Raw genomic sequence first — 24,821 nt, 5'->3', positions numbered from 1 at the left:
GAAGTTACTGGAATTTGAGGCTCCATCAGCAAACTCTTCATAGAAATAAAGCTGCTCTGAAAGTACTTCTTGAAGATGTTAGGCTTCACAGAGCCCTTTGCCATATTTGTGATTCGTTTGAGACAAAAATAAAATTAATTAGAAGGGTTCATCAAGTCTTCAGTCGCTTGGATCTTCCGGCGATGGAAACTCTATCTCTGCATCCTCTGAACACTTGGAATATTGTCGTTCGCATGATATTTTTTCATCTTCCAGGTCGAAGCACATCCTAAATTCTTTGAGTTGTGTAACACCATTCCAATTTGTATTGCGGACAATTTCAACAGTTACTTCCAAAGCATCAAAAATAGTTTTTGCTATGTGAGATGCTTTGTAACCCTGCTTCTTCGGATAAATGGAACCTATTTCATATGCAACTACTCATATATATATATATATATATATATATATATATGCTTGAAAATAACATAATAATATATGGGAAAGTATTTATAGTTACCTGTTCCAAGTACTTGGAGAAAATTATATTCATGTATGAATCTCAAACCAGTTTTGTAATAAGATATAGGGTATGTGGGATATTTATAACACCTGCCGTGTTGCATCCACTCCCATCTCCAAAACCATTCATTTTCAGATTGGTTTTTATAGTGCTCAACATTTGGCCAATATTTGGTCAAATTTTTTGATATTGTACTTAATGAGTCCCTCTGTTTACATATATAGATATAAACACAAAGAAAAAAAATTTAAAAATGAGCGGTAAAATTAAAACAACATAATTCATACTAATTACTAAACTTGACCAACGAGAGGTGACTCGACTGGCAGTCTAAGGTTCGATTCTAACTGCAAGCATATTTCTATTTGTGATATTTCAAAAAGAAAATTACTAAACTTGAGAGAGTGTAATAGAAATGCTAACTTTAATATCTCTTGGCCGTGTTGGTCTGACTGTAGAACATCCAGATCTGTTGTATGGTTGAACTGACTTTGTCTCAGTATACATTGGCCAGACACATGAATGACAAAATGTTGTATGAAGGGCCTATCACAATCTCTGTTTTCTGTATTTGAGTCACAAAATGATGCTGGCCATGAGAAGCTTGTTTTCAACAGCCTATATGGACCCCATTGCCTGGCCGTCGAGGAGGAAACGATCATGATCATGATCATGTTAACAGTAAACAATTGTCTCATGATCATTCCTGCTGGTAAACAACAAGAAGTTCTCAGTTAGTGTTTTGTTTAGCACTTAGAATGTGTTTTACATATAGCACCTAATTCAACAGTATGAGCATAGTGAGACAAGTTTTTTCTTTGTTAACTCCTTCGGATTAAAAGCTGGCACGGATTTGGGGGCTCCGAAATTCATTTGAGATGAGTGAATTTGTAGATTCGAATGAATTACGGAGTCTCCAATTCTTCGACGCACACCAAACATATTAGTAATTTTTCTTGTTTCTATTATGTCTTTTTTAATATTTTTAAAACATCAAAATTGACTCCATTTTTTTTTTGTCACTAGTCCACCTTTTAACGGATGGAAATATGGAATAACCGTCTGGAAATGGTAAAAAATTGTGAATAATTTCAAAAACCTAAAACTTTTATTTAATAAAAGATATTCAGTTTGCACATGTAATAAATAATATACCCAAACAACAAAGAAGGCTGTCAGGAATCAAGTCCTGACTTTGGAAGAATAAATTTAATTTTCCTTCAAAAAAAAATGACAAGTGGAGCATGCTTCTAATCCCACCTTGGACCATGGTCTCACTTTCAACCGATTAATGGGATATATACTATCAGAATGAAGGAAATAACGCAACACATAGGTGTTAACCCAGGTGTTGGAGATTTAATGTAGGGGTGGCAAAACTCTGTTCGGTTCGAATGATCGAATTTGTCTGATCCGGATTAAACCAAGTTCAGACATATACTTTATGTTCGAAATTTGGGTCCAAACATAAAATTATAGTCCGGTTTAAAACCGGGTCCGGGTCCAAATACATAAATCTTGTTTAGTTTAGTTGTTCAGACCTTTACCCGGATTAAGTTATTGTCCGATTTACCCGTATTATGTTCGAAATTTGGGTCCAAACATAAAATTATAGTCCGGTTTAAAACCGGGTCCGTGTCCAAATACATAACTCTTGTTTAATTTAGTTGTTCAGACGCTTACTCGGATTAAGTTATTGTCCGATTTACTTGTCTGAATTTAAACCAATTCGGGTGTGGTCAATTAAGTACGTCCAAAATTCAATCCGGGTTAGGGTCCCGACATATAAATATTTCGTAAACATGTGATGTTGTCCAATCCAAAACCGATTTTTTGCCACCCTTTGTCGTATTCAGATAATTTCTGTAGTCTAGGCAAGCTGCTTAAAAAGGCAAGTATGAAAGAAAATGTGTAGTTGAATGTAAATTGAGAAGTAGAATAGGCTTAAGGAATTTGAATTTGAACTAAATTGCAGAAGTAAGGACTTGAATTGAAATTGACAATGGATTGGAAACGAATTGAAGACATAAGATTGAGCTCCATTTGAGTTGAGCTACTTAGCTTAATTAATATGTTAGCTTGTATCATGTTGATGTGAAATTTAAGACCTGCTAAAAATATAGTGATTCCAAACTCAAATTATATTTACAAGTGCACGAATCAATTGTAGTGTAGAAGTGGCAAATACGAGTGTCGTACCCACAAGGACTGAATATTAAATATCTGTAATTCCAACTCTTCGTAATTATCAATGAAAACAAAATGAATAATAATTAACACAAGTAGACAAACACTAAGGATCCGATTTCACTAACTCTATTGTATTTAAATTATTTAGCCGACAATTATCATTTCATTCATGCATATCAAAGATAAAGTCCCCCAATTTATATAATAGTCATGGGCATCTAACTTACCACGTCTATCCTTAATCGCAACCATCTATGGGCATCTGGATTGGCTAGGACAATCAAGAACGCATTAGGATATATGGTAATTTATGTAGCGATCACAAAGATCCTAGCATAAGGCATCTATGTCTAGGTAACTCTGGTATTAACTGCAAGAAGCTGGTCTCAAATTGGACATGGGCATCTGCCTCAATTTGCATCACAGTAATCAAACCTAGATGGTAGCTAAGCATCAAGATTTAATTATCAATAAAGAATAGTTAATTAACACTTGACATAGCATAAATAAACTAACAATTAATCAAACTAAATTTATTTAATCACAATAGAGTGGATCCATCGTCATCCTAGTAAGAGGATTAGTTCCTTGTGCTAGGCTTACACAACAAATAAAAATAACTCATGAAAATATGGAAATAAGAAAATGAGAAACCCCCTTAATGCTGACCGAGAGCCTCTCCTCTCCGTGTATCTCCTCTTCTTCAGTGTTGTCTTGTGTTAATTCTGTCTCCCCCTTTTTCTTCTCTCCTTGGCTCTCTATTTATAGGAAATCAAGAGCTATCCATTCGTTGAGAATTTAAACCAAATTTAATTGAAGTGGATGGAAGCCTTGCATGGGAGCGATGGAGGCTACGTATGGCCGACCATGTCAGTGTAAGAAGATGGCGCCATAAATGTAAATGGAGTAATGATGCAAGTAGGGCTCGGCATTGGGCCAGGCCAAGTCGGCCCGAAAATATGAGGCTTGGGCCCTACTTTGAGGATCGGGCTTCGGGTCTGGTCTGAATTTTTGACTATATAATATTTATATATGTATTATTTGAGGAAAATGTATTATATAATGCATATGTGTAATATATACGTATTATGTATATGTATACACATACATTGCAATAATATATATATATATATATATATATATTACATATACATATACATATACATATATATATATATATGTGTGTGTATATATATATAATATATGTAAATATATACATATTATATATATAAATAAATAATGTCAAGTTTGGGTTGGGCTCGAACTCGGGCCGGACCAAAATTGGCCCGAGGTGTTGGGCTTCAGGCAGGGCCTGGCCCCAAAAATGTAGCCCAGGCCCTCCTAAAGGCCCAGGTCGGGCTGCCCAGGCTCGGTCTAATTTCTGGCCGGGTAGGGCTTTAGCCCACAGGTCAAATGGTGACCCCTAGATGAAAGTGTAGATATGGGTGGGTGTAAGTGAAGATGGTGATAGTCGGTGATGGAGAAGATATGGTGAAGTTTAAATGAGGTGGTTGTCAATAAGCAAGGGAGTTTTGCACATGGCAAATGTGCACTGTGGAGATGATGTTGATGCATGAAATGATGTCAAGAAGAGATATACATATATGTGTACATATGTATAGTTGGGATGGTAATGATTTTGACAAATCATGTGATGGGCTTTGGCAAGTGGCTAAACGTGGCCTAGCATGCCAAATTCGAGTGATGGGCTTCCAAATGATAATCAAGAAATGAGTCAAGATGGTAGTGGACACAAGCAAATGGGTTCTTCACGAAATGGGCCAGCAAATGTTGAACATGGGTTGGTATGAATTGGGCCTGAAAATATAAAAAACAAATATAAAATGATTAAGAATGATATTTGTACTTTAATAATGTAATGATCACTTTAATTCTTTAAACCCTAATTATGTGACAAATGCCTTAATAATTCATTATTAAAAGTATACATTTTTTACACTTATCACATGTCTTTCTTGTCTTGAGTTGTCACCTCTTACTAATACAATAGTTTTCTTTGTGATTACCATCTTTCCCTATTTTACATTATTTTATTAACATTTTACTAATGAAAACAGTTATCTTCTAATTAGTATTCCCTAATTAATAAATTAAAACGACCCAACTGACCAACCGAGGACAATTAGACCCCAAAACCAATTTGGACCAAGACCTTTTTCATGGTTCAGTGTGCCGGCCGGGATAGCATACCACCTATGCCTATACCTGAATTACCAGGACATTGCTTTCCACTCTCTTCTGGCATGTGGAATATTTTTGATTTTGACTTAACCCATCTTTGACTCTTCTCCTTGACCGATGATCTTTCTTTGATTTTTTTTTATTATATAATTTACTTGGGAAACTTATAATTACAAAATAAACATAATATTTTAAATAATTTTCCATGGAATTATATGGACTACACCAAGAAAGAAAGTCGAGTCCTGTCCTTTCGCACATTGTGGGTGAGAATGAGACTCATATACTACACAATATAATTGCCTCCTACCTATATTCCTATGGTATTGTCTGGGGATATTAGAGCATCCACATCAGATTACCTAAACATGAGTCTGTCTGTAAAATTTAGAGATTTTGTCAAAATAGAGCTCTGCATCAGATTACCTAGAGGTTCCCTATTTTACAGAATATGAACAGTAGTTCCCTACATCTAGAGAACCACTATTCACTTCCCTAAACATAGAATAATATTTTTTACTACTTTATTTTCTCCTCTCTCCTCATTTTTTCCCTCCTCTCTCTCCTCACTCCTTTCTTTCTCTCTCTTCTTTCTCTCTCATCTCTTTCTCTCTCCTCTCCTCACATTTTGACTCCTTTCTCTCTCCTCACTTTCTCTCTCCTCTCTCTCTTCTTTCTCTCTCCTCACTCTCTCCTCTCTCTCTCCTCACTCCTTTCTTTCTCTCTCCTCTTTCTCTCCTCACTTTTTCTCTCTCTTCTTTCTCTCTCCTCAATTTTTTTTCTAATTTTTAATAACATTAATTTATTATTTTAATTAATATATTGTTTTAAATGTAATTAATTTATTATTTTAAATAGAAGTAGTTTATATGAATAGAATAAATAAAGGAAAGAGAAATAAATATTATTTTAATGCAATAGAGAATATGATAGGTAATCTGATGCAGTGTTGATTGGATAGGGAATCTGTAAAATAGGGGAAAGTGACATTTTGTCTGTATTTTAGGGAATCTGTTAAGAGAAACTAATGCAGATGCTCTTAGTGTCTGTCTACTTGTTTTGAATTCCGCGTTCAGTGGAATGATGACGCATTCTTGTGTAGATCACAAGCTGGGACTCATTCCACACACGGGAAATGCATAACTTTTGACTATCTAGTTGATGGGAGTCCACATCAATTCCATTGACAAATCTCCTCACCCTCCAATCCTGCCTAGTTTTCATTGTCAAGGCATGCCCATCAGTTGCTCTCATCAAACAGTCTTTAAACAAAACTACAGTGCCTATGGTAAAATCTCATCTTATTCAAGGAAAATAACAGGAGAAAACAAAGGTAAACCCAAAATTGTTCTGCTCATTTATATATGAGAACTCTCCTTTGGAAAAACAGAGGAAAAGTTCTCATACCAATGGGGTTACAAAATGGATAATATTCCCTACTAATAGTATTAAGATTTATGGAAGATTTGGAGCAGCAATGAAATCAAACAAACCAACCGTTCAAAGCCACCAACAAACCTAACTAGAATTTAAAATGCCGGAACAAGAGAAAAGTAATCCAAATCATATATCGAAGCAGTATGAAAACAAAAAAAAAACAAACATATTGCAGGGGGAAAAAGAAATGATGCTCTACTAATGGAGAAATCTCATCCATGAGTGTTAAAAGCTTCCCAGAGCAAATTGTTAGTGACAGGGTTAGCCAAGTCCCTAGCCTGTAAGGCAGCAGTCTTGAGAGTTCTAATCGTCAACTTATTGGCCTCCCAGAATGAGACACTTACGTATGGCAAATTGTGCTTCTTGCATAGATCCTTCACTAATGGAGAAATCTTCCTCAAATGGCACCGCGGCAATCGGGGAAACAAATGATGCTCAAGCTGAAACTGAAGACCACCGAAAAACCAATCCATATAAGATGAGCAAGAGATGTCAACAGTCCCACCAGTCTGCTTCTCAAACCAATCATTCCCGCTTGGAGGTCCAACATACACATTAGCAGAGAAATGGTTCAAAGTAAATTGGATGTGTTGAATGGCTGTCACGGCAAAGCTTGTAAGCACAAACAACACCCTCTCTGTCCAATTTGGTAGGAACGAAACTAGAATTGGAAACCAGATCCAGAAAACAAGAATTCCCATTATGTTCAAAGCTCTATCGGGTACTTTTCGCCTCGAAAACAATAACAGGAATGTTTGTATGAACAAATTCACACGCCCAACAATCATTACTGGATAATAAGTCCAATGCTGGTAACTCACTAGAAATCTAGAAACCGAATCAAACTCCAATTTCCTCCCATAAAAGACAGACGTTATTGAATCAAAGAAACGAGGAGATACCGCAAAAACTGGAATGTGTTGGAGATCTGGATCGTAATCAAGACTGTTGCAGGCAATGTGGTGCGCATTGTGAGTCCACTTCCACCAAGCAATGCTGATTCCAGTCAAGCAATTCCCAGAGAGAAGTTGCGCAACCTTGTTAAATCGACGATTGCACATAACCTGGTAATGACCAGAATCATGACCCACATAGGCACTCTGCACCCACAGGAGACCCAGCAAGGATGCAGAACCCAAATGAGCCCAAACACTCTCACATTTCAAAACACCATACAAAACAGCACAAAACATCATTACAACAGCCGTCAGCGACCACAAACAGACATGGCCCTTCCTGTCAAACAAACCCAATTTCGAAAACTCAGATGCAAGCCTCCTGTAATCCCTGGAAACCTCAGAGACATGGAAATCCTGTAGATAATACCCAGTAAACAGTTTATCAAGATACTGCCAAGCAGTCCCTGGATGATAAGCTATGAAAGCATCAGTAACATCTTGGCCTGCCAGATTCAAGAGAGGGGTATCACCACCTGGATGTTGTTTAGCCCAATCTGTGACGTTGTACACCTTCCCCTGGATCGAGATCCACAAATCCCCAGGCTTGTTATGCTTCTTGAGCTCCTCACACGTAATATACTTCTTCTGACCCTCCATTGTTGAACGAACGAATGAATGAATCAAATCAAGAAATCCCCTTTCTTTTTTTGGTGTTTTGGCTTCAAGTGGGGATGGTTTGATTCAATAAAAACAACCCCACTATAGCTGGGGACCTCGATTTGATTTTGGTTTTCTGTTTCAAATCTCTCCGATTCCCGGTTGCAAATATAACTCTGGTTCTTTCCCCAAACTGGAATTCACAAGGGTTTCGTATATAACGTCTACAAAGAGAAGAGAGCGGTTCAACTCGACTCTGACAGCGAACAACGCGGTTAAGCGTTGTTCTTATCACCTACCGCGATTGACATATCAGGCGGAGAGCGAATCACGAAACCACCCTCCATTTTCGTCCGGACTACACGCAGCTTCACTTGGAGACGACTGCCATTCAATTTAAAATGGAGGGCAAATTCGTACGCGTGGATGGCGGAACAAATTGGCATGTGGGTCCTGATTAAGGGCAACGACTGATGATGAGGGTATAGATCTTGTTACTGTGGACGCGATGCACAGTTGTGTTAAGATATTTTGGGGACTGTGATTGTAGACCCCACATAATAAGGCAGATCGTTGCGGCCCGGTGTGAGGCTGTCTGATGTAATCTTCAGATAAAACAAAACAAATCTATAAAGAATTTTGAAAGTAAATATTTAAATTCAATTATAGATTTTTTCGAAAACTAAAATGGAAAAACCTATCCTTTATCTATTAAATTAAATTATTTTTCAAATTTAACATTATTAGGCATGGTGATTACTCATCAGAAGAAGTGTTAGGAATCCCAATAAATGAGATCTTAGTCATCCCAATGATTGACAAGTCACTTTCTGATTCAATCACCAAGTTTTGTGGACTTCTACACTTGTACTAATCAAGGGATAAGATGATTTATTGAGATCTCTATCACTTCTGAACATTTTTGTTACTGATTTGATGGCTCTGATTCCCATTCAAAAAGAATTGTACTTTTTTTTTATCTTGAGGTGGATATTAAATCAGCTTGAAAAAAGATATCAAAACCAATTCAATTTGAATTAAATTTTGTTGATAAGTTCAATAATTAATGGAAACCACATAAATATAGAAAGACTTCATCTTGAACAATAACTCTTCCTCTTTATTATTGATAAATAAATACCACAGTTTTTCTTTTTTTTTAATCTGGAAACCTTGTTCTTGGAATCATCTCTGAAATTAATAATAATAAAAAGATGAGCCAGTTTTCAACATGTGAGCATGGGCCCTCTCATATGCACATTTGTCTGATTGTCGTCTTTGTCCCGCTATTAATTACATATTTATATATATATAGATATATATATATATAGAAAAGAAATAATGATATATCATGACTTATATATACGGCTGTGGTTTGATGATAATACTTTATTATTATTTTATTGTTTAAGGGAGGACATTATTAGGAGGAAATTTTCAAACTTAACCTTTTTCTAAAAATATCTTTAATTAATATATTTTTAATAATCTTGTTGCCTAAGCAATCCACTTGGCTAGCTAATTTGTGGCATGAAATTAATTAGATTTGAAAAGTCGTTGCCATTTTTACAACTTTGTATGAAAATGGGACACTTGGGTGGTTCTTGTGGAGGCAATAAGAGTTAGTGTATGTATAGGCACCACTTGATATGCTTTGGTTGCTTAATCTTAGCCCCCAAGTCTCTATCCTTTTGTTTTGTATTGTTTTGTTGGATAGTGATTTGATGAATAGTGAGCTAAATGAGAATGGACGTCGTCCATCTATGTATCACCGGGCAAGCACCTGAATGAATAATATCTTGACCAAATCATCCAAGATGGAAAAAAATGACATGTCTCACACTAATCATCATATTAGACACTATTTAACAAAAAATATATATTTATCACTTTGTCACATAAGGAATATATATATATATATATATATATATAGCCTCCGTTGAAGATCTTGAAACGTACTCTGTTGCTTCTTAGATTTCCAAGCTATAAGTGCTATACCTAACATGATGTTATACCATGTAGACTATGTAGTATATCTTCTAATAGGTGATTTATTATTCTGCCAAAGGGCTACATTCTTTATCAGTTGTGATATCATTTTTTAAATTTACCTATATTTATTTCCCAAATTTATTAGGTTTTTTTTTTCTACTTTGTTGAAATAATTAAGAATATTACAACAATCCCTGTGTTTTCATTTCAGGATCATTGATGGAAAAGTGCTTAGAAGCCATAAATCTTTAAATGAAAATAAATTATTATTGTGGATGTAATTTTTTGGACAATCCACGGGTCAGCTGCTGAAACTACTGACGCAGCGGCAAGTCTCCTTGAATACTACTAGAATAAAAGGAGAGGACGGCCCTTGGTGACCCTGGGATACTCCGACGCTCAAGTCAGTGTCAAACTCAGAGAGTTATAATAATCTTAGTGATTGTAAATTGTCATAAGAGAATCAAAGAATGTGTGTCGCGTACCTTGGCTCAATCTCAACCTCCTTTATATAGGGGTTGACAAGGTGAGGAGATAAAAACGTTTGATATTATCGTTCATAGAGTGTCATGGTATAGGATAAAATCTCCTAATCCTATTCTCCTAATGTTATTTTGACGTTAGCTTGAGATATTCCCTGGGAGTTGAGAGTTATCCTCTCTTAGCTTTTATTCTTAGCATGGCTTCTTAGAAGCTGCAGTATGTAGCTTTCTTGCCACCTATCATGTTGACTTAACATGAGTCACTTTCCACAAATATCTTAAAATGTCTCTTTTTAAAAATGTATAGTTAAACTCTATACAGTTAATATGCACTCAAATGAGCTGATGAGAACCAACAAGAGTTGGCTTAATTGGTAATCGACTGGGTTAGGCATATGTGTGTCCAAAGTTCGATTCAAACCACAAACGTGACTCTATGTGGTATTTCAAAAAAAATGAGCTGATGAGAAATGACATATCTCATTTGATATATCTTGAAAAAAGGCAATCCACTTGGCTAATTTTGGTATGCCCAAGGGTTTTATTCTTGTATAAAGGTCACTTTAAAAAAAGGCAAGGCCCTAATTGTGCCTCCTCCTTCCATCTTGAAATTAATTAGATTTGAAAAGTCTTTTCATTTTTACAACTTGGGGTTCCTTTGATGCACAATTTTGATAGTAGCATATATTATAGCATATATGGTAAATAATAAATGATAGTAATAAACGGTAATAGATATGATTCCTGAAATATTGGTAGGTGTTTAGTTGTGTAAATTACGTGCGGGGGCATTATGTATTAAAGTTAAAATAATGATAAAAAAATAACAAATAATTTATAAATAAAATAAATATATTATCAGCAATTACTTTTCAAATAATTTTTATTTAAAGAATTAAATTATTTACTAATCCAAATTAAAAATGTGGGGTAAAAAAGATGGAGAGAGAATAAGGGTATTATATTCATTCTAATATAAAGTGAGGGTTAAAAAAGAAAAATTGTTGCAAATTGTCCCATATAAGACCATTTGAAAATTGACAATATATCGTCTAGAAATTGTGTTGGTTTTTTGGTTGAGAAATTATTGTTTGTTTGTGGTTTATAATTTATTGTTAAAAGACAATGTATGGTGCGATGAACATTATTTGCACTCTATTTTTTTTAAATACACTCCATTAGCCCTTTAAAAACACACTAGAGTGGGATGTATAATAAAAAATGGGGTGTAAATAATGTTCATCATATGGTACACCAAACGAACCCAATATGCAGATGGAACACTTGGTGTTCTTGTGGAGCCAATGAGAATAGGCCCCACTTGATATGCTTTGGTTGCACACAAATTATTGTCAAAATGTCAATTCAAACTCTTGATATTTGGAATCTTAATCTTAGTCGGTAAGTCTGTCCTGATTTCATTTTTTGTTTGTGAGATAGTGATTGAGATCTATGTATATGACCAGGAAAGTACCTTAATCTTGACCAAATCAGCCAAGATGAAGAATGTATGTGATTGGTTTTTCTTGTAACATGAATTTAGTTAAGAGCAGTGTTTCAAATGCGAAAACGTAATGTAATGTGATGTATTTTTTTTTAACAAGTCGAGGAGGCTTAGGTAGTGTTGTGTTGAGACATAAGTTTTTGAAAAAATATTTTTATATTAAGAAAATATATATAATATATTTATATTAAAAATAATTATATATGTGACAGATATGACCTATACATTATTTGATTTAAATAAAGATTAAATATATACATTCTGGTTGACCAAAGGTAGGTTTTATAAAGAATGACTACAATGGCCTTCAGTATAACTAACACCAACAATATCAAAAAAACGCTAAATTAGAATGCCCTCGCGATTGACAAATCTTAATACAATTGTCATTTGCTCTCTTTTAGCAGCATCTTGCGCTTCATCAACAAGAATACAATAACTTGCATCCCCAATTTCCTCACGAATCACCAATCTCACTTTGTTAGCAAGAATGTGCAAGATTTCCTTTTGTATTTTTGGATTTGTATATGTTGCATTTTGATGGGCATTCTCCAATACAACCTTTGCAATATCCTCATTTAAAGCAACCATCATCCTTACCATTTTAATAAAATTCCCTCGATTTAATGAATGAGGGGATTCATCATGGCCTCTAAAAGCACATCCATGAAGTGCAAGCCAACGAATACTCTGAATTGTTGTCTTTAGGTGCAACCTATTATTCATGACATCCTTCTTTCATTGTGCATTCATTACCTTGTCACTATGTTGGGTTGGTTTCATCAAATCCTGGACACATCTCACACAATTGTTATGTGATAAAGATACACTTTCAACATGAACAAGAAATACACGTTTCTCTCCGTTGTTAATTCTCTTCCAATTGTTGAACCCTTCATTAACTAAAGTAGAGCTACTTTTAGTCTCAATAATGAAACATGGAAAACAATATGTTTTATCCTTAGAAGGAGAATACTCCAACCATGAAAATTGTTTGTACCAGGCATACTGAAATCGACGATGCTGGTCCCCAATTTCTGTCGTAGGATACTCAGAAAGTTTTTGTTGAAAATGTCTTGCATTTAGATATTTACGTCTAATCTCATCTCGTTGATTAACTGGATAATCACTAATTGGGATACGTAAGCCTGGATCTTGTTGAAAAGAAGTCGTGTCTATAGTGTGCACATTAGTAATTGAACTTTCAACCACAACGGTTTCAGAAGTGCGCAAATTAGGAATTGAAGTTTGTGCTGCTGCATTTTGTTGATCATTAGGAATACCATCTTTCTTTTTAAAGAAGGAAAATAGAGTTTTCCCTCTTTTAGGTGGTGGTTGATGATGGGCCATTACGTTTATAACCTAAGTAAACAGAAAAATTTTAGTTATTTAAGGAAAATTAAAACAAATGGCATGTCACCCACATGCTTATGATTAAAGAAAAACTCTATTCCAAATTAGCAAGAACTCTAACCTTTTTACAAGGGGGATGATATCTTCGTCGGCCACTTCACTGTGAGCAAATATGAGCAATAAAGGACGCTGCAACCATTATAATAAAAAAAATTATCACCATTGAGCTTAAAAAAAGCTACTTTTAGAGTTACAAATAGTATAATATTGTTTACAAAACTCCATTAGGACCATTACAAAATCTATCCAATTATTGAGCACTTGAGCATAAACTGCCAGTACATTTACAATTACAAATAGTATAATATTGTTTACAAAAATCCAAATTCCTTAACCAATAAAAAAATGCAATTAGGGGTTAGTGGGCTACAGGTAGAATATCACCATTCAAACCTTATATAAGCAGATGCAGACTAGCAGAGAATGAGCATAGGATAAGCAAAGCAAGGGTGGAAGTGGAAAGAGTCGAAGACCCAGCAGATGAGCAGAGCCGCACCAGAGGATTGAATCTCGCACAACGGCACAAGCAAGGGCTACTGTGGAAAGAGTCGAAGAGGTGATTGTGAAGGCCATCTTAGAATGGTCATGGACTCATCACTCATGGGCCTTAGTTTATTGAGAAATTAAGTGGGCTTTTGTTTTAAGGTTATTTGACAATTCATAACTCATAATCTGTATAAGAAATGACCAATGGGTCTGGCCTTTATTTCTGTATATCTATTTATGTATATATAAAAATCTACACTGGGCTGTAGCCCAGTGCAATCCCCCCACTTCCGCCCTTGGATACATACATATAGGCTAGGTTTGGGCACACGTTTCAGGCTCGCGTTCCCTGTTGAGTTTAGGCCCAACGGGCCGCAATATGGCCTTAAGTGTTTGGTCAAGCCCAACCCAGTGTGTTTCGGCCTAAAACATTAATAACCACGTTTAAGCCCACGGGACTGGAGTAAAATGATGTGTTTGCCCTTACATAAATGTAAACTACCTAATATACCCTCCTACATCAAAACCCTAGATTGAAGAAATCTCCTCCCACTTCACGCTCTCCACGAACATAACAGGCATAGCTACGCACTTCATCGGTTCCAGCACTGACTGATTCGCGACTTCATAATCCACCCAAAAACATGGTTCTACCCGTCAATTAAATCGTCTTTGCCTCACCAATTTCTATTTTCTCCTCCAATTTCCCTTCCCTTCCCTCACAAACAAGGCATCGTCGAGGCGTCAAGGAGGATCTTCGATCTGTCTCTTCTTAGGTATTGATCTCTTTAGATGATCTGTATATCTCTTGTATATTATGTATCCGTCTCGTGTGCGTAGCGTTTATGTGAATCTATGTGTGATTTGGTCTTTATCTAAGAATCCGTATTCATCGATTTTTAATACTATTTCTTCTCCCTTTTTGATGCTCGCGATATTAGGGCTTGCTGTTTGCGATAATATATAATATTTAATACAAATATCCTTAAAATTAATCTTAATAATAATTATATTGATTAGATTAAATTTAATATATAATCTCCTTTTTTTTGGCATGCCAAACGCTTTTTGCCTGCAGAAATCACCTCACAGCACCACAGTTTTTTACCTCACAACCTCACCTCACAGCACCAAAATACAAAGCACTCTCAAACGGGATAGTAGCAAGTTACATTGTGTTCAAAAGCCCACTTGAACTTTTGAAAAAATATTATTTATTATACATATATTATTTATACTGTAAAAAACACTATATTTCTTTCTAAAAATATGTGCGTTTCTCCTCACTGACCCCTCTTAAATTTTTGAAAAATTTTCTTTACACATTATATATAATGTATATATTATCAAAAATACTTATATTTTTCTAATAGCTATATAAATTATAATTATTAATTGATACACACTCATACATAATGATAGATGATTTATACTCAATGAAAAATAGTATAACATCACTTAAATAATTATTTTTTTATCTTAAACCTTTTATGTTTTGATGTGTGATGTATAATTTAAAACCTATATAGGTATTTACTTATTTCCGATCACTTTTCAGTAAATAGCCGTAAAAAAAATTTCGGGGACCTTGTCCCCGAACCCCTATCAACCTTTGCCCCCTAATGTAAATTTATGTCTTTACCACTAACCAAGCCCCCCTCAATCTATTTTCTAGACCCACCATTGATTCTAGGGACAACCGACAATCCTGCAAAACCTGTAAGACACGTTAAATGTTTCTTAACCGGAGGGGTTCCGGCCAAGGAAGTTTCGACGATCAAGTCAATCTTGTATTTTCTCTCATATAGAAATATAGTATTTAGTGAGTGAAGTTCATCTTCTTTACTTGATGTCGCATACATACTTTTATAGTGGAGGGATGATTTGTCTTGCCCAAGATAAAGATCTTGAGAATTGATTATGTTCAGAAGATTTTAGGCGTATGTACGTAAGAATAAATCCTTTGGATTTGATATTTTTTCGAAGGTAATGTTAGTTGTTTTGGATCTATTGTCATGAATAGTATGTATTTCGAGGAGATTACGAAGGTGATTGATGAGATTTAAGCTATAAAAAGGTGTTGACTAATCTGAATTTTTCTTATTTTGATTGTTGTTTTTAACTTATATAAGAGCTGATTCGAAGACGAAGAAGACAAACTACAAAACTCCAAACATCCACCCGACTTCTTAAAACAAAATTCGTCTGCTCTCATTTTTGTTTTCATGTAGGTGTCGTGTTTGATAATTTTTGCATCTAGAATTTGTCTCTAAGGGCACTATAGTAATTCTCATCACCTTTGTTTAATATTCCTATATTTAAAATTAAAGAGAACAAATATTTAAATTCAGCGATCCACCTCACCGGAGGACTTCTGGCGACTGCCATATATAATTAAAACAATTTCCTCATATTATAAATATATCGGAAGCGTTACGTATCCCTAACAAATTCAGTCACGAATCCCTAATAAATTCTGTCATACTGAATAATAACATGTAATTAGAAAACATAATAACGAAAGTTAAAATAATTAGATAACATAATAACGAAATTCAATGTAATTCCCTAACAAATTCAGTCATAATCAATCATAACATGTAATTAGAAAATATAATAACGAAACCTAATAACGAAATTCAATGTAATTAGATAACGTAATACTGTTATAACCGATAAGTCATTTATGTAAATATAAATATAGATATTGATCACCTTCAACAACGACAAGGGTTTTTTTAAATAACTTCTAGAAGCCAAAATTTGAAATTGTAAGTCTTTGACGTCATTCCATACAACATCTTTTCTCATTCACGTCTTCACCTACTCACCTGGTTTTATGTCTTCACCTAATCACCTGATTTTACTTGTGCTATGGAATTATTACCTACTTGAGTTGAAATGTTTTTTTTTCCTTTTTATTGTAAATTACTACATTAAATTCTTTTGTTTGGCGACCTTGGATTTTTCCTACTTCATACCCAGGCGACCATGGATTATGGTATGTTGTTGAAGTTACTCTACTCTTATTCAACTGTACTGACATGCGTTTGGACTGTGTCAAATAAAGAGTCTGTCTGGTATACTTTTTTTTTTTTTATGTCTTTTTGTTTTTTTAGAAAGCAGAAAATAATTTTGAAAACATGTTGGTTGTCCATTTAAAAAATATGAAAAAAAGAAGAAGAAATTACTTGAAAACAGCTTAAAATGGAAAATGAAAACAAAGACATTTTCTATAGGAAAGAAAAAGCAGAAAATAAACCAAACGAATACTTAATACTCAATTTAACCTTAAAACAATAATACTATATATATTTACATATAGGAGAGGGCTTCAATACGGACGCCCTTAATTTTTCAAATCACATGCTTCACTTTTTGTGACTTAAATGTGGGACCGAAGTCGGTGGACCCCACGCACAAGTCAAGAGTCAGACTCTTGACTTGTGCAAAAAAGTGGACACCCTAATACGGGGATGCCGGGGACTGTTGTAGTAAAAATTATAAGCAGCCCCCGTTGTAGCACATTTAAGGTATAAATTTTTTTTTAATTATTTTCTAAAAATTATACATGTATAGTATTCGGTCTAACGAATCCAACGATATATTTTTTGTTCGAAACAAAAATCAAATTTATCGCGATCAAAACATCGAATGTTTTGAGTTTATATTCAACGGTTTAGAATTGTTATGCATTTTTCATGTTAAATTTGATTTTTGTTTCGAACAAAAAATATATCGTTAGAATCGTTACTCCGAATACTACACATATATAATTTTTCAAAATAAAAATAAAAATATTTTAAATGCCAAAATGATGTTACAGCGGGGGCTGCTGTAATTTTACAGCAGCCCCCTAAAATCCCTATTACGGTCGTCCGCACTAGAGCCTCAAGTTTTATATATATGTGTGTGTCTGTGTGCACTATAAGGTTATTGTTCAACAGCAATTTTGAGCATACGTACACGAATGGAAATCCCACAAAGTCTAGCCATTGAGAGTTTCTCACAGAGTTGGTTAACAAGCCTGAACTCTTCTCTGCACGGCCTCGGGGAGTCCCTCAGGCCATCTCTTGATCATCATACTCCCTTCAACTTTCCCATCTCTCAATCCTCCGATGATGTTCATCTTGTCCATGCGGACCAGCTTTTCTCCGACGGCCTTATTAGACCCTTTTTCAACAGCAGTACACCAATAAATCCGATTCAAGCCACGCCTTCTGCTTCATTTACTTCAAGAAGCTCGAATATCGTTCCGACGATTGAGATTCATTGCAGTTTCTTTCGGAGATGGAGAAAACCATCCGTCCAAATATTTGTCCGGTGTTTCAAATGTCTGATCAGACCGTTTCGCCTTCAACTTCAAGTAAGACGTTCCATAAAAGGCAGTAGCAGAGTTGATGATATTGATAGGAGAGCATTACAGTATTCAAGGGCTGATCATTGCTATGATCTTGTTACAGACAATTCAATCGATGAGGCTGTTCTTCACTGCAAAAGATCAATACTAAGTATGTTTCCATAAACTAAATTCATTCTTACTAAACATGTATCATGTATCAATCATTTGTATCTATCTGTTATCCGTGTTTTATTAGTATCTATGTGTGGTGGGACTATGTCGTTACCCACTTGGGTAATAGCTAGGCTAATTGGTTAATCTTTATGGGTCAAACCTACATGGACTCAATCAGGAAGTCCTGGGCTTATTAGAATTTCAACTCATACACATCAACAATATTATCTGTTTTGGGTTGTTTGGTTCCCATGGATACATTCGATCCGTACGCCTTTGTCTTCACAGGAGGCCACCCATCCCAATAGTACTCTCGCAGAAGCACGCTTAACTGCGAGCCTGCACGGCTTTGCCTTCTTAGGAGGTCACACGTTTAACTGCGGAGTTACTATGTGATGTTTTTCTCCAGAAAAATGCGTTGTTGATAGTTAGGAATTTGAATTAGCTATATATGTTAACAGGGCTCAATTCCCACTAGGAGTAATACTCTTATCGTCACATGTTGGGTTTTACCCTAACTAATCCTGTCATCAAGTGAAAAACTTCTATCCACGTCCGAATTTAGTCACATGCAATATGTTTTCAATTTTCATTATTGGTTATCAAAAAGAAGTGGAATTATGTGATTATTTTGTTGAGATATGGGAAATCAAACCTTTCATCTTGAGCAAATTATAAGAAGCAAGTCACTACCAGGCTAACTGTTCTTCTTCTTCTTGTTTCTGTTATGTTGTTTTCAGATAAGTGAAGAATTTGCAGGAAATAAAGGATAAAGAAATGCAGTTTCTACAGGTGTAACGAAAGACATCAGCGCGTACAATCTCTTCTCTGGGCCAAATATTACTCCGTCCTGTTCACTCTTTGTTGTATGCGAATCTGTATTCTTAGAGGAGATGCTTCAATTGTTGTTTAAAATTATATTTTTTAAAAATATACATTTAAAAAATAATTTCGTGTATTGTCTTTATCTTGTAAGGATTGGAAGTTTTCAACCTTTCTACATCAATTAATTTATGACAATTTTTTTTGTTTTAATGAAATTAATTAATTATTATCCATTATATGTCAACTTATTAGCTGAAAGAGTCCAATAAGGGTCAAATAATGTGGTCTTTGAGAAGTTACTATATAGTTTAGTAATAAATTTTGTTTTTTAAATATTGCAGAGAGATATGCTTGGGTTAGAATCGAATCTTGGACACACATATGTCTGACTCAATCGATTGTCAACCGAGTCACATTTTGTTGGTTAATAATAATTAATTAGATAAACAGAAAATGACTAATTAGATAAACAGAAAATGACGTTATCATCTATTTTTATTAGTGTATTTTCTAAATTAGTCCTAACGTGTAGACTTATTTGGAATAAAGGAAAATTTATAAATGTTAATCTGCTTTTATGTAATAGCCATAACGACACAAGAAAGAAGACAATCTTTTTCCATATTTTGAATTTGTGATCATATATATATTTAGCAATCACAAGTCAAATATTTAACTTACAAAATTTATACACAAGTTGGAGACGTGGATGTATTGTTTTGGGATTGGGGTTACGATCAGTGCACAATTTTGGTGCATCAAAAAATTGAAAATTTTTTGAAAAAAAATTATAAATGTGTAGTATTTATCATGACGAATCCATTCTTTCCAACGTTAGATTCACCCATTCTTTCCCAATATAAACCCTACACCTTCCGACGATGCATTTTGCCTCCTGAAGAGCTCTTGGCCGTCGAAAATGCGTACCATATTCGCTATAAGCATTCCACGATTCCTTGAGAGAAGAAGTGGCGTCCAATACCTCAAGTGATATCTCCCCAAGACACGTAGCCTAAGTGTTTCATTTTTGGTTTCTGAGAAAATTTTGCGTGTTTAACTTCATTAAATGAAATTTTGCATGTATATACAAATTGCAAAGGCAACATTAAATGTAATAGAATCACAAATTTAGGTGTTTTTACCAACTGAATGCGCGTAGCGTGAATTTGTACCTAGTTATTTAATAAATTTAAAGGATAAAGAGACAAGATATAAACGACAGGTCGACATATTTCAATGTAGCTACACTCTAATCCATTTTAATACGAGTTATATTTCCATATTATATTATCTATCTATACATTATTAAAATCCTGAAAGTGAGAGAAAGTTAATCTTTGATTTAGATACGCCATGTCCGCTTTTTGTTGTCTCAAAAACATGCCACCTGTTAATTCATTTCCAATTTAGAAATAAAAAAAAGAAATTCCAAAAAAAGAAGAAGAAATGATTAGCTTTAAACCAATATGCATGAATTTGCCTCCAACACTACAACGATCACATTCAAATGTATTTATGCCAAATTTATTATCATTAAGATCAAATACTGCATTATTAAGATCAATTCTTGAACCAAAAAAAAAAATCAGTTTCTTTGCATTAAATGAATTAACGAATCAATAATCTATATTTATTGTTTTATGATTTGAGTGATTGTAAAGCAAAAAAAACTCAACCTCTCCGGATTAATGTACATAAATTTCGGATTACCATATATACTATTGAGTCTTAAGCTCCACCAACCACGTCAATAGTGATACAATTAGATGGCATTGTAATCGTGAAACGCACTTAAATCAAAGCATATTAATTATTTCAAGTGTGATACTTGATGCAGATCATAACCCTATTTCACTATCCATAGACTTTTTTCGCTATAAATAGTATGTTGCACATTGTCCTCACCCTTACAAGCACACACAAAAACAGGATGTCAAGAGACTATCTAAATGAAGTCAATAATTTCTGAAGTTAAATGAAAAAATGAACTAATGCAAAAAAACACTCATACATCTATTGATGCTTTGGAACATAATTTCTGAAGCTTGCACAAAATTTTTTATTACCTCACACTAACATACAAATATATTTAAAAAAGATCAATAAAAAACGAGCGTAGCACGGGTACACGACTAGTTTAACAAATTTAAAAGATAAAGAGATAAAATATAAACGACACATTTCGATGTATCACCAAAAAGATCACAACAAAATGAGAAGAATAATGAAAATGACAATTTGAAAAGGTATAACAATAAATTGAACATTTAACAAAATGGGCCTAGGCCTTCTACTCTCTTGTTAATTGTTGCTGTGTGTGAATTTTGACATAACTACCTCATTTTCATTCAACGAGGCCTGGATATTTTAGCCCAAGTAAAGGAGCCCAACAGAGTTTCTAATTTTCTATTAATTCAAACTGAAACCCAATCCATACATAAGGCCTTAAACCTTTAACATGTCCATCTAGTTCGTTTCAGCCCAATTTTTACTTCTCATGTTATTTCAATTATTAATAATATACAAAACAGAGCCAAAAATTTATAGAAAGGGAGCGAATCCGCGAATGAATGATAGGGGTTTAGAGGTAGTGCTCTCGTATTTTTTTTAGAAAAATTTACTGAAAGTGACCAACAATAAGAAGAAATATATATAGTTGAATAAATTACATATAACAGATTAAAACATAAAATGTTCAAATAAAAAAATCATTTAAGTTGTGTTTGAACTTTCATTGAGTAGAAATCATCTATGATCGAGTCTGAATTAAAAGTTTCAGCAAACTAATTTTAATTTAGGGCTAATGTCTTCTGATAATTTTACTGGTTATTGTATGAGTATGGTATGGTGTGACCGAATGGGAGAAAGAGGAAGCCGAAGAAGGAGAAATTGATTATTTCGTTGATGGAGAATTGAGCTGAAATGCTTTTGGGCTTAAATGTATTAAGCAAATTTTTTATGAAATGAATTGGGCTCTCGTCTTTGGGCTCAAATATTATTGGACCCAAGGCATATTCCAATGGCTGCACTATAACATACGTACATAAATATATTGCACTAAATTTTTTCCAAATTTTTGAGGTGGCCATATTTTTACCAAAGGAATTTCTTAGAGATTGTTTCGGGGCTCTACTATTCACTTGGTTGGCCAGGAATAAGATGGTGTATAATGATCTCAATGTTTCCATCTCGGATGTGTTCTTTAAAGCTTCTATGCTCAACTCTGATTTTTCCACGAGTAATGCTTCAGTTGCTGCTCCTCGTCAAACCATCCAACATTGGCTCCATCCTCCTTCAGGTAGACTGAAGGTCAATGTGGATGCTGCCTGGGATCCTTCCATTCCAAGAGCTGGAGTAGGGGCCGTTATTAGGGACTCCCAAGGCAGAATTATAGCTTCAAGCTACAAGAACATTTTGTCGACGGGAGGGAGCATATTTGTGGAGGCTACAACTTTTCTTTTTGGTATAGAACTTGTTATTACTATGCAAGTTCAAGACTTCATCCTTGAAGAGGATGCTCTTATTATTGTCTCAGACTTGAAAGCCAAAAAAATTGCCTTGGCTCCTTATGGAAAGTGTGTGGATTCAGCAATTCATCTCTTCCAAGACCTTGTGTGTGAGGTGGTTCATACGCCAAGGATCAACAACAAATTAGCTGATTCTCTAGCTCATTTAGGAATGAATTTTGGTGCTTCAGTCTTGTTTGTAGGACATGTTCCTAACGCTTGTTCGCATATTGCTATATTTGAACTTTCTGTTTAATATATCCTTTTTCCTCAAAAAAATAAATAAATTTTTCCAAATTTTTGTGGTGGCCATGGCCCCCCTACCCTTGAATAGCTCGGGCATTGGTAACATATATTGAGATAATATAATGCACAAGCTTAACAATATCAATGGCCATAATAGTAATTATAATATGAATAAACTTATTTTCTTTTGCATGAATATTGAACATAAAAAATATTTTTTAATTAATTAGTATCTAGAAAATCATTATTTTTCCATATCCTACGTGATACAATATGACATCATTTTCACCATATAAAAGAGAGAGAAGGAGAATGCGATTCATTAAAAATTGTGTGTTATCAAATGGAAATTATAGTTGCAGGGAAATTTTTTTTTTCAAAAAAAATTCATAATTAAGTTACTCAATAAATTAAGTAATGGGAAAATTAAAGATAAGTCCCTCATTTGAAAGTTTTGTTCCAATAAGGACACTCTTAAAAGTTTTATTCTATAAAGTCTATATAGTTTGAACTAATATTCCAAGAAAGACAAAAAGTCAAAATATATGGTTTTATTGTCTAAAATACCTTTATCTTCATCCTCAAACATGACACACGATTCATCTTGGATCTCCGCCGGAAGCTTTGTCTACGCTACTAGAAGCTTTGTTTCCACCCCTCGTGGCTTATTTGAGAGTTCTATGACATTTTTTAGTGATTTTTCAACCGAATTTTTGTTGTGTTCGAACTAGATCTACTCATACTCACCACGAGACTTGTAGATCTTGTTGTTTTCCTTCAATTTGTCATCACATCATTATTTTCGGTAGTTTCTATGGTGATTTTCATGGTTTTTTGTTCTGATGTGAGATTTACAGACTGCAGATGATATGTTATCTGTTTCGATTAATTTGGTATCTGTCATAATGTTATCTGTTTTGTTAAAATGTTATATGTCCTTAATGAAATGTTATCTGTTTGAAGTTTCAAAATGACCAAAATCGATAACATATCATAACATATCCAAAACAGATATAATATTTGCACATTCATATTCGATTTAGAAGAATATTGACAGATATAAATCATATATAATATTGACAGATACAAAACATATATAATATCATATACGAAACAGATATAATATCATATACAAAACAGATATAATATATGCAGATTCATATCCGATTTCAGATGGAAAAAAAAAAGTTCGAAAAAGCAACAAAACCTCAAAGGTGATGCGTCTTAGTCTGTGGAGTTGATTGGAGGTGTTGATGGTCACCGATGTTGGCCGTATTGGCCGGATCTAGTTCTTTTTCAAATAGTGACCGTGCTTTCACGAAGCTTTTTCGACGACTCAAGTGATTTTCTACTATAGGTGATGACTGGGTTCATTTCGATAGTTCGTTCATCGAAAATGATGGTCGGACGACCAACTTCCGATATGGTGGCGCAAGGAAGAAGAAAGAGGAATAAGAAGAAAGGAGGAGGAAGAAGAAGGAGGGAGGGTATTTTGATAAGTTGTTAGACTTTGTCCTTTTTTCTAAAGGTTTTTTTAGATTGTCCTTGTTAGAATACAACTTTTAAGTTTTGTCTTTATGAATAAAAACCCCTTAAGTAATTGAGATATTCGAACTACTATAAAGATGAAGTACTATTATAATTTTCAGTCCAATACACATAAATAATATTATTCATTTTGGGTTATCCGATTCCCGTAAGATACATCGGGACTTAACTGTAGAGTTACTATAAAATGTTGTCCACCCAAAAAACGCATTGTTCATTTTTAGAAATTGAAATTAATTATATATATTAACAAGTACAATCAAGAGGCTTTCAAAAAAATTGAAAATCACAAATGCAAATATGGTAATCGCCAAACACCCTCGGACGATATCGTATTACATCGGACGATATCATATTACATCAGACACGGTCGGTTTGCGATAAAGAGAGAGAACGTACGGTTTCTCCTAGTCAAT

The 24,821-nt window shown here is 34.4% G+C and overlaps 3 protein-coding genes across 3 annotated transcripts; 2 read left to right on the top strand and 1 right to left on the bottom strand.

The window, feature by feature from the left end:
• Window positions 1–6,180: 6,180 nt before the first annotated feature.
• Window positions 6,181–8,208, bottom strand: LOC119982756 (delta(8)-fatty-acid desaturase 2). Its single transcript, XM_038826295.1, has one exon. The coding sequence runs from the start codon at window positions 7,885–7,887 to the stop codon at window positions 6,544–6,546; it is 1,344 nt and encodes a 447-aa protein (XP_038682223.1). The 5' UTR covers window positions 7,888–8,208; the 3' UTR covers window positions 6,181–6,543.
• A 9,512-nt stretch (window positions 8,209–17,720) lies between these two features.
• Window positions 17,721–19,203, top strand: LOC119983098. The gene is made up of 2 exons (XM_038826760.1): window positions 17,721–18,275; window positions 19,021–19,203. Exons 1-2 carry the CDS (start codon window positions 17,735–17,737, stop codon window positions 19,026–19,028), a joined length of 549 nt encoding a protein of 182 aa, XP_038682688.1. The 5' UTR covers window positions 17,721–17,734; the 3' UTR covers window positions 19,029–19,203.
• A 3,061-nt stretch (window positions 19,204–22,264) lies between these two features.
• On the top strand, window positions 22,265–22,867 carry LOC119981841. Its single transcript, XM_038824984.1, has one exon. The coding sequence runs from the start codon at window positions 22,265–22,267 to the stop codon at window positions 22,865–22,867; it is 603 nt and encodes a 200-aa protein (XP_038680912.1).
• Window positions 22,868–24,821: the final 1,954 nt, after the last annotated feature.

This window comes from Tripterygium wilfordii, chromosome 17 (genome assembly GCF_013401445.1).
Source record: "Tripterygium wilfordii isolate XIE 37 chromosome 17, ASM1340144v1, whole genome shotgun sequence".
In the NCBI taxonomy this organism is placed as follows: domain Eukaryota; kingdom Viridiplantae; phylum Streptophyta; class Magnoliopsida; order Celastrales; family Celastraceae; genus Tripterygium; species Tripterygium wilfordii.
The sequence above is the reverse complement of the archived record's forward strand: the minus strand, read 5'-3'. Positions and strand labels throughout refer to the sequence as shown.